The sequence below is a fragment of the Mauremys reevesii genome, linkage group 8 (genome assembly GCF_016161935.1).
Source record: "Mauremys reevesii isolate NIE-2019 linkage group 8, ASM1616193v1, whole genome shotgun sequence".
Classification (NCBI taxonomy): domain Eukaryota; kingdom Metazoa; phylum Chordata; order Testudines; family Geoemydidae; genus Mauremys; species Mauremys reevesii.
This window is the reverse complement of record NC_052630.1, coordinates 96,497,277-96,507,867: the sequence shown is the minus strand read 5'-3', so window position 1 is coordinate 96,507,867 and position 10,591 is coordinate 96,497,277. Positions and strand designations below refer to the sequence as shown.

The 10,591-nt window shown below is 47.9% G+C and overlaps 1 protein-coding gene across 1 annotated transcript; it reads right to left on the bottom strand.

Annotated features, from left to right (window-relative positions):
- Positions 1–6,899: 6,899 nt before the first annotated feature.
- PARS2 (prolyl-tRNA synthetase 2, mitochondrial) lies at positions 6,900–9,684 on the bottom strand. Its single transcript, XM_039483414.1, has 2 exons — positions 9,487–9,684; positions 6,900–8,822 (listed from the first exon to the last, which is right to left on the bottom strand). Exons 1-2 carry the CDS (start codon positions 9,675–9,677, stop codon positions 7,367–7,369), a joined length of 1,647 nt encoding a protein of 548 aa, XP_039339348.1. The 5' UTR covers positions 9,678–9,684; the 3' UTR covers positions 6,900–7,366.
- Between the last annotated feature and the right edge of the window lie 907 nt (positions 9,685–10,591).

The following is a 10,591-nucleotide window of genomic DNA, read 5'->3' as shown; positions in this document are numbered from 1 at the left end:
TCCCCCCACATTCTGCTGAATTAGCTCAGGGCCTGATTTTCAGGAGTGCTGAGCACACAACACTCCAGTTGAGTCAATAAGGGCTATTCTCAGCTATGACAGGGACAACCCCAGGAACTTAGTGTGTCCATAAAGAAAAAAATTGACCCCTAACCCTTGGTGTCTTGCCTCTAAGAAGCTATAGTTTTTAATAGCATCTGCTGCCAGATGTTTAAGTCAATCAAGTGAGGATTTTTATTATACACACCCTCCCATACCCTTCCTCCCACATTTTAGCTTTGTTTTGCATTGACTTCAATAAAGAGATTAAGTAGCATACGTCCCCAGGTGGGGATTTAAATTTCTAACTCACAGCCACACCTGCTGACAACCAAAATTGGATTTTTGGAGAGGACAATGCCACATTCTTTACTGATAGTCAAACACAAAGAACAAGAGAGTGAAAAGATATTTGTTAAACCCAGCAGAAGAATTGGCGTTAACGGCAATGGAGCGTAAAGGCACAAAAACCATGGGGAGAGCAAGACCACATCTTCCAGCTCCACTGAAAACACCCTTGTTTGCAGAGAAGTCAGCAGAGTGCAGGGTGGGCATCAGTTGTTTCAGAAGCATTACACATCCCTGTCCTCAGCTGAGAGATCCACTGTATGGGTATTTAGTCAATCCAGCTGCTGCGTGTCTGGCCTAGCTGTTGCAGCAGGCAGATTTCAGAGAGGCTCTGCTCAGAAAGGCATAGGTGCTAGAACTAGTGGTGCTGCAGCACCTCCTGGATTGAAGGGATTTCCATCACATACAGGATTTAGTTTGGTTCAATAGTTCTCGGCACCCCCTCTATAAAAATTGTTCCAGCACCCCTGCTGAAAGGGGTAGAACCACAGCACAATCTCCAGCCCTGGAAAGGGGGTCTGTTGAAGGAAGGTCTGCAGAAAGTGAGAGGCAGTACATGAACCTTATTGAGCTCTCCCTTCTTCCCACACCAACCCAGTGAGCTAGGCTCAGCAGACTTCTCGCACCCAGCTAAGGCTTTAAAAGTGTCCAGTCTAGAGGCTAAGGCCCTTACCTTCAAATATGGCTGAACTAGGCTCAGTGCAGGGCCTTCTTCCCCTGGGGGCTATCATGACCTCAGAGCGGCTCTAAGTCTCAGCTAGCTGCCAGGATCCCCAAGGAGCTTAGTCCTGCTAGGGAATCACCTGGATGCAGTAGCACTCTGGCCATGCCTCCTAATGCAGGGTCTGTGTTGGGAGTGGCCTAGAGCCCTTCTCCCCTTCCCTCAACCAGCTGTGCAAATCCTCAGCTGGCCATTTCAGTCAACATTGCTACATCTTTGCACAACCTGGGTAGAGGAGCATTTTAGCAACCAGCCAGGTGTCCAAGCCACTGCCAGTTACTGGGATGAACTATCAATTATTCTGCTTCTTGCATTTAGCCATTTAGTAGGCCTTTGCAGCAACTTAGCATAATTAGGGCAAGCTGGGAAGTAGGGGGAATTGCTATCACATGAAGTAAGCTTGACTCTACACCCTCTCTGATATGCTGGGGTAAACATCTGTGGAAAACAGGAAGTCTGGATATATTTCAGGGCTGCTGTTATGGGGAAATACGACTGCCAGGGTAACTGCTTGCTTAACAATTATTTTTTTCATGATATATTTTTGTAACCCCTGCTTCTTGCCTAGTGACTGATTTTGTTTGGTCAGCTATGTAACACTTTTCTTGATTGACATGTTTCGGTAACTTTTCGAGTATAAAAAGGGAACTGTGGGTTTGGGTCAAGAAGATCGCTTCATGGACACATCAAGAAGATCTCCAGCCATAGGTGGAAGATTGGCCACTGGAAACCTGTGTCTGAGTCACCTGAATACTGCTCCAAACTCCTGAGGGGTAATTATCAGTTTGGGATGCTCTATAACCTATTGTGTTTGTGTGTGCTTGAGACCGAACAAAGCCATGACTTTGAGTAAAGGTATTCCGGTGGGAATGGTGGAGACTAATAAAGTGCTGGCTTTAAGTGAACACGTGGTTTTGACTCCTCTGTGCTAGCCATATAGCAGACGGAAGTGCTGCATCTCCCTTGGTTTGTCCTGATACCACCTTGCATAGATTAAAGTTACTGAGAGCTTTGGGTTTGGGAAACCCCGGGTAACACCTTAGCAGCACAAATAGGCCAGAACAGAGCTGAGGATGTGCCTCTAACAGTGGGGAGATGCCTCTGCACATCTTTCATGTGCTAACTTATGAGCCACACCAGCTATCCAGCTCTTGCTGTGTATTCCTAGAGCTCAGGCACCAGCTGTGGGCTAGCCCTGCATTCGAGATACACATCCGTGGCTTCCCTCCCTACTCTAGAATCCTTCCAATCAGAATTGCAGCAAGTGGCCCTGATAGCCAAGCTGTGAAGATCCACAGGTCTTTGCATTCCTGGTGCCTGCTAGTAACTAGTGAGCTGAATGGCTAATGGAACCCGTACCTTACCAGAGGCACAACCCAAAGCTCTCCTGATTGGAGGAGTGCCTGACCTCACTGAGCGGTCCAGCTGCACTATTCAAGCCAGAAGGAGGCATAGGAAGTGGTCTGTGCAACTGGATGAATTCCTGGCTTACTTCAACTTTGGACTTTGCATTCCTGCCTCATTCCTGTGCACTGCTCTCTTGCCTTGCTCCTAATCCCTGCCCCAGTCTCTAACTCTTGTTCCAGCTCTGATCCTTGGCTTGACTCCTGATTCTGATCACTAGGTCTGACTGGCCAAGCCCCTGATCATTACAAAAGGGGGACAGGCTCACCACATTACAACACATTTGGAGGATTCATGAAACATTGTAGCACGTGTGTAAGATAGGGCTGCTATTTCTCCAAATGGCCCTATGTTCCTCTGCAGAAGTTACCAGTGACCGTGCAGAAAGATTTAACTTTCCTTAGACCTCATCATGAGCGACAGTGGAGTGCTAGGTGCCCAGCATCCTTCATTCACACTGAGAATCCTCTATTTATTCAGCAGTTGCAAGCTGGACATTTGACATTTATCAGATTAGATGCTCTGTGCATTCATAGGTAATTTCTGGGCAGGGAAAGGTAAATTCTAAGTTGTTAATATACTGAATCCACTGAGCTATCCCAATATACTGAATGTCTCTCTTACACTGCTTGCTTGAATCACACAGCCTATCAATCACTTTAAATTATACTTCTCCCAATGCCAGTCCCACAAATTCCACTCTGGGTAATCGCATGCCTATGATGGAGATTTTTATGGACTAAGTGAATTCATAAACTATGAATAAGAAAATCCTTACTCTTAAAAGAAAGCCAGTGACACTAAGCAGAATTTCTACTTTTTTATATCCTTCCTTACAGCAGGGTGGGATATAAAGATACTAAAAGTTTTGCAACCCTCATATGATATTTTGAATTAGACTCACACTCCTAAAATCTCTCTCTCTCTCTCTCATGCGTAGCCAAAGACTCAAAAAGTAATAGCAATTTAAAAAAAATACATCAGAAGCAGGAAGCCTGCTAAACAACGAGTGGGGCCACTGGACAATCGAGATGATAAAGGAGCAGTCAAGGCATATAAGGCTATTGCGGAGACACTAAATTAATTCTTTGCATCTGTCTTCATGGCTGAAGATGTGAGAGACATTCCCAAACTTAAGCCATTCTTTTTAGGTGACAAATTTGAGGAACTGTTCCAGATTGAGGTGTCAGTAGAGGAGATTTGGGAACAAACTGATAAATTAAACAGCAATAAGTCACCAGGACCAGATGGTATTCACCCAAGATTTCTGACGGAACTCAAATGTGAAATTGCAGAAATACCAACTGTAGTCTGTAATCTATCATTTAAATCTGCTTCTGTATCAGGTGACTGGAGGATAGCTAATGTGATGCCAATTTTTAAAAAGGGCTCCAGAGGTGATTGTGGCAATTACAGGCTGGTAAACCTAACTTCAGTACCGGGCAAACTAGTTGAAACTATAGTAAAGAACAGAATTATCAGACACATAGATGAACATGATTTGCTGGGGAAGAGTCAACATGATTTTTGTAAAGAGAAATCATGCCTCACTCTCTGAGGGGGTCAACAAGCATGTGGACAAGGGGGATCCAGTGGATACGGTGTACTTAGATTTTCAGAAAGCCTTTGACAAGGTCCCTCACCAAAGGCTCTTACTCCATGACAGCTTACTTTGCTTAAGAGGGAAGATCCTCTCCTGGATCAATAACAGGTTAATAGATAGGAAACAAAGGGTAGGAATAAATTATCAGTTTTCAAAATGGAGAGAGGTAAATAGTGATGTCCCCAAGGGGTCTGTACTGGAACCATCATATTCAACATATTCATAAATAATCTGGAAAAAGGGATAAACAGTGAGGTGGCAAAATTTGCAGATGATACAAAACTACTCAAGATAGTAAGTCCAAAGCAGACTGCGAAGCATTACAAAGGGATCAGACAAAACTGGGTGACTGGGCAACAAAATGGCAGATGAAATTCAATGTCGATAAATGCAAAGTAATGCACATTGGAAAACATTATCCCAACTATACATATAAAATGATGGAGTCTAAATTAGCTGTTACCACTCAAGAAAGAGACCTTGGAGACATTGTGGATAGTTCTCTGAAAACATCCACTCAATGTTCAGCGGCAGTAAAAAAAAGCAAACAGAATGTTGGGCATCATTAAGAAAGGGATAGATAATAAGACAGAAAACATCATATTGCCTCTATATAAATCCATGGTATGCCCACAACTTGAATACTGCATGCAGATGTGGTCGCCCCATCTCAAAAAAGATGTGTTTGAATTGGGAAAGATACAGTAAAGGGCAACAAAAATGATTAGGGGTATGGAACGGCTTCCATATGGGGAGAGATTAATAAGACTGGGACTTTTCAGCTTGGAAAGGAGACGACTAAGGGTGGGGAATATGATAGAGGTCTATAAAATCATGACTGGTGGGGAGAAAGTAAATAAGGAAGTGTTATTTACTCCTTCTCATAACACAAGAAGTAGGGTCACCAAATGAAATTAATAGGCAGCAGGTTTAAAACAAACAAAAGGAAGTATTTCTTCACACAATGCCCAGTCAACCTGTGGAACTCCTTGCCAGAGGATGTTGTGAAGGCCAAGACTGTAACAGGGCTCAAAAGAGAACTAGATCAATTCATGGATAGGTCCAACAAAGGCTATTAGCCAGGATGGGCAGGGATGGTGTTCCTAGCCTCTGTTTGCCAAAAGCAGGGAATGGGCACCAGGGGATGGATCACTTGATGATTACGTGTTCTGTTCATTCCCTCTGAAGCACCTGGTATTGGCCACTGCTCGAAGACAGGATACTGGGTTAGATGGACCTTTGGTCTAAGCCAGTACGGTTGTTCTTTTCTCAATGGCCAGATCTTGCACACAAGAGCAGGTAGATTGACTGTGACACCAACATATTTAGACTGTTTTGTGAATGTCTGACCAAGGTACTGAACGGGACTGTCCTTTTCCAAGTCACAGTGCTGCCTGAAGCATTAAGGTCTGATGCTATCTGGAATTTTTCAGAATTCCTTCATGTTGTTTTTGCAATAATTTCATAAGTTCAAATCACCAGAGTTTAAACTGCCTGGTTTAATATTTTTTTGGATGGCAGCTGAGGGAAGCTAGGGAAAGAATATGGTAGTATTTAAGGTCAAGTTCCTGAAATTGGATTCTTGCAGTAGGACTTTTGCAGAACCCTACTGAACTGGGGGGTGGGGAGCCCTACCCACAGGAACCCTAACCCTTGGGCGGGGAGCCTTACCCACAGGAACCCTATCCATGGACAGCAGGTATAATAGGTCAGGGGAGCTTATGGGGTCACTGGACCCCTGGTTGGGGGTTTGGCAGGGGAAGTTTTTACTTTATTATGCCCCATGCAGGTTCCAGGGCAGCTTAGGCGACTGTATGTGCTATTCAGCTTCCAGGGCTCATCAGTAATCTCCCTGGACTCCGGAGAGATTACTGAGGAGCCAAGGAAGCTGAATAGCAAATACCTCCTCCCCAGCTGCCCTGGAACCTGCCTGGGGCATATCAAAACCTTCTTCGAGTGAGAGCTTTTCCCCAGGGCGGCTTGGGGTCTGGGGAGGGGTGGCATGGCACAGCTGTGGCTGGCCCGGGGCTTCTCCGAGCAGGTTGAGGGACTCAGGGTACCTCTGGACAGATAGGGAGTGGGGGGAGATCTAGGCTGTGGTTGGCCTGGGACTCCTCTGGGTAGTTGGGGAGTGGGGCTCCAGCTGGCTCATAGCTCCGGACAGCTCGTAGTTCTGGCCAAGGATGCAGGGCGTTCAGGCTGCCGGCCAGCCTGGGGCTCCTCTGGCCGAGGGTGGGGAGTGGGGCAGAGGGTCTCAGGGCTCCGGCTACAGAGGGAGGATGCAAGAGAAAGGTGTGTAGCCAGGGGTTAGCTCCACACACTGTCCATGACCCCATCGCTAACTACATGTGATGGAACCCTAAACTTAGGATGGGGATCCCAACCCATAGGAACCCTAACGGTAGGGTGGGGAGCCCTGACTGGGATGAGTTAGTTGGGAATTGGTCCTGCTTTGAGCAGGGGTTTGGACTAGATTACCTCCTGACATACCTTCCAACCCTGATATTCTATGATTCTAAGAGAAAGACTATGAACACTATTTTTCTGGGTTAGGTATTTGTAAAACAATTAAATCTGTATTCCTATTAACCTTCAGAGTTAGCATTTGGACTCAAATTAAAGGGAGAAGACAGTCAACTAAAACAAGGACAAACATCTGTCTCAAGTTTTGCTTTGAAAACCGATTACTGTTAAACAAGATGTGAGAATGCAACACCTGAAAGAGATCAGAGAAGAATTTCCTCCTCTCTTCTCCCCTTTGTACATTTGACAAATCTGTGTCTAGTTAGTTTCACTGTTGCCCTTGTACAGACTGCTAGGGTCTGAGCCTGCATTTTCACTCAAGCATGGCACTACTTCTGTGAATACAAGTAAGCACATGTAAGTCTTGACAGGATCAAAGCCATGGTTGGTTTCCCCCTTTGTTTGTGTGGGTCCTTTACACAGCAATAGGGGAGAGAAAAAACATAAAAGGAACAGGGAAACATGATTGTGAAGCCAAGGAAGTTAGCAGGGAGACTCAGACACAGGTGAAGGATCTGAAAGTACTTTTAAACTCATGTTTTGAAACCAATTAGACTTCAAGCCAAATATGTGCCATTAATACAAACAACCCTCAGTTCCTAGCAACACGTGAAGTCATGTACAGTTTCCACTCAAACAAGAGTAATCTTTCACCTGTAACTGTAATCCTTAAAGAGGGATTTAGATATGGGTAAAACACCAAGGATCACAGACCAAAGACTGGAAGATTATGGAACTTGCACTTTACTTAGCAATTCAATTACTCCTTCTTTAGTAAGGAACATGATCTCCCCAGTGTTTTGATTCCAAACTTCAAACTCGGGGGGATTATCAAAAACTTTCTTCCCAGCTATTATAACATATGGGTAACCAAGTCTGTTAGCATCTTTTAATCTTTTACCAATGGTCAAGTGAGTCCTGTCATCCAGCACAGCTTCCCCTTTAATCTGAGGCACGGCTTCAACAATACTGTCATATAAATTATCCATTAACATCGCACCCATCTCTTCCCTGCTGCCTTTCTTAGGGGGAATGAGGCAGACCTGGTAAGGTGCAATGAGGGTTGGCCAACGGATGCTGTCTTCTGTTGAAAGCACCTCGACAGAAGCAGCCAGAATCCGAGTTATGCCCAAGCCATAGCAACCCATTTCTGCTAGGACTGGTTTGTTTTGGGCAGTGTGGAAGCTGACATTAAAAACAGAAGAATACTTGGTGCCCAGATAAAATGTATGCCCAACTTCGATCCCTTTGGTCTCAGACAGTTTTCCTTTGCAAACTGGACAGTCTGTCTGGTCAGGATTTATTGTTTCCACATTGGCTGAAAAACTACAGTTGGAGCAGATCATCAGCCTGTCCTCTCCAATGCCTGCGGGGAGCTGGAACTCGTGGGACATGCTCCCCCCAATGCTGCCCGTGTCTGCCTGCACTTTGACAAAGTGGAACCCCAAGCTGTTAAACACGTTGCAGTAGGCCTCAGACACCAGGCTGTAGGTCCGGCGAGCAGCTTCCTCACAGGTGTCAAATGTGTACATGTCCTTCATGTAGAATTCCCTGCTGCGCAGCAAGCCAAAACGGGGCTTGGGCTCATCTCGAAACTTCCGTGTTATCTGATATAGCAGGAGCGGCAGCTGCTTGTAGGACAAGCTTCCTTGGGAAGCAATCAGGTCGGCAATGGTCTCTTCATGAGTTGGCCCTAGACAGTACTCTTTGCTGTGCCTGTCTGCAAGTCGGAAGAGCTCTTTGCCCATTAAATCCCACCGCCCACTGGTTCTCCAGAGCTCTGCAGAACTTAAACTGGGCATATTTAGCTTCTGCCCCCCGATAGCCTGCATTTCTTGGTCTATCACCTTGACAAGCTTCTCCATTGCTCGAACAGTGTAAGGCATGTAGTAGTAGCAGCCGGGGCTAGAGGGGTAGATTAACCCTGCTTGTATCATCAGCCTCTGACTCTTACATGTCAGATCATCAGGTTTGCTCTCCAGCCCAGCCACACTGTCCTCTCGAAGATTCAGAGGCTGAAAGAGCTGGGACAGCACCAGACGCTTTGCTCGGTGAGGGGGACCATGGTGACATCTATAACGATACTGCCTCTGGAGGGTACGGGTTGTCAGACCAGGAAGCAATTCCTTCCATCGTCTTGGCAGCCATTCCATCCCCAGGGCCATGGAGGAGCCTCTGCCAAACCTGCAGTGGGACAGAGTGCATTAGCATAGCGATATGAACACCAATTATTTTAGCTCAGGAACATCCCAAGCGAGGGCCACCTTCCACTGACATAAGCGAGGGGCAGGCTGTAGCCAACTTCACGGAGGTGCGGCCCACCCCCTGGCACGCCATGCTCCATCCTGACCCAACTGGCCACGGCTGCAGAGACAAGAGACCCCCCCGCCCCCCGCGGTGTTTGCCATAAAATGAAGCCTCGCCTGCTGTGACCGGGCACCCGCCCCAGCCCTCCCGAGCGGCGCATCCCACGCGGGGCCCCGCGGTCTCTGGGGCTCGGAGCAGCGCGCTCCCTGCGCTCCCCGCTGCGAGGTCCCTGCGCGGCTCGGGCCGCGGCTGGCTGCCCCAGGCGCCCCCCAGGCCGCGGGTGTCCTACCGGGGCAGGGCACGGCAGACGGGCCCGGGCTCCCCTCAGGCGCTGCCGCCCGGCGAGTCTGCAGCGGGGGCGGGGGCTGCTGGCCGAGCTCCACCCCCGCCTCTGCGGGGCTCCGGGCTACGCGCTGCACCACAGGCCCGGGAAGGGTGGCGGCTCCCGGGGCAACGGCCTTGGCGCTGCCGGCTGGAGCCCGGCACAGCCTCCCCTCAAACCCAGCCCGGGGCTACCCCCGCCCGCGAGCGGCCGCCTCACCCCGTCCCTCCGCCGCGGCCCAAGTGCCCGCCAACGGCCATGCGATGTGCGCATGCGCCAAAAGACCCGTCCCGGAGGCTAGGTCTAGCTAGCCAATCAGAAAGGCAGTTCCGTGGCACGTGATACTCCCAGAGCCCGAAACGGCTCGATTCAGAGGATGTGCCGGAAGATGCCGTTCTTCGTGACACCATAGAGAGAGGCTGGCTGGAGCAGGGACCTCCTTCCGGTGGAGACTCTCATTCCGCTGGGAGGCTGAGCTCTATGATCAGTGCTTCCACTGGCCGCCTGGAACGCCTTAATTGGGGAGGGAATAGTTAAATATGGAAATTTAGTCGCAAAGTTAATGTGGGGTGTGCTGCCAGGGCCGACTGTAAAGTATTTGCAAAGATGTCATTGCGTATGCCCAAATAAGGTTGTTGGTCTCTATTAAGGTGCCACAAATTGTAGCAATTTAAAGGTTGCTGTCTGGAGGTGCACCACTCCGTGCATTCCGTCGCTATTCACGTTGGCCGGCTCTAGCTGCTGTACCGCTCTCAGGTCTAGCGGGCAGCATTGCTCACGGTGGCAATGTTAGCAAAATTTGGTGTGTTCACGAAAGCACCAGCGCCTGGAGTCATGTGATTATGTGTGAATCGCAGCTTTCATTTTTTTAAAAAGTAACTCACTAGCCCTTGTGGTTGTGAGGAAAAGCTTGAAAATGTGACCCATGTGTAAGCTAGAAGCTCAAAATTCATAAGGCAACAAATAACCCCCCCAACATTTATAACTGTTAAAAATGTCTTCCCGATTTTGGGGGCCCAACTTGTGATTTTTTAACGCTTTCCTGTTGGCTGCACAGGGCAGAATCAGAGCATATTTTCAACATGGCAAACTGGCTTCAAGTTATTAACTCCAGACTGAGCAGTAATTTGACACAAAGTGTGTTCTGTGACTGTTGCATGCATGTCAACATTCACAGAATGTTAGTGAAAAGGAAGCATGTGGCATCCTCAGCCCTTATCAAAGAGCCAGGTATTGCAGAATTGCCAACATGCAGAAAATGTTGCCAGACACAATGTCTCAAACATGCCAGGCGGGGGCCAGGTCTGAGCATCCAGTTGGTGGC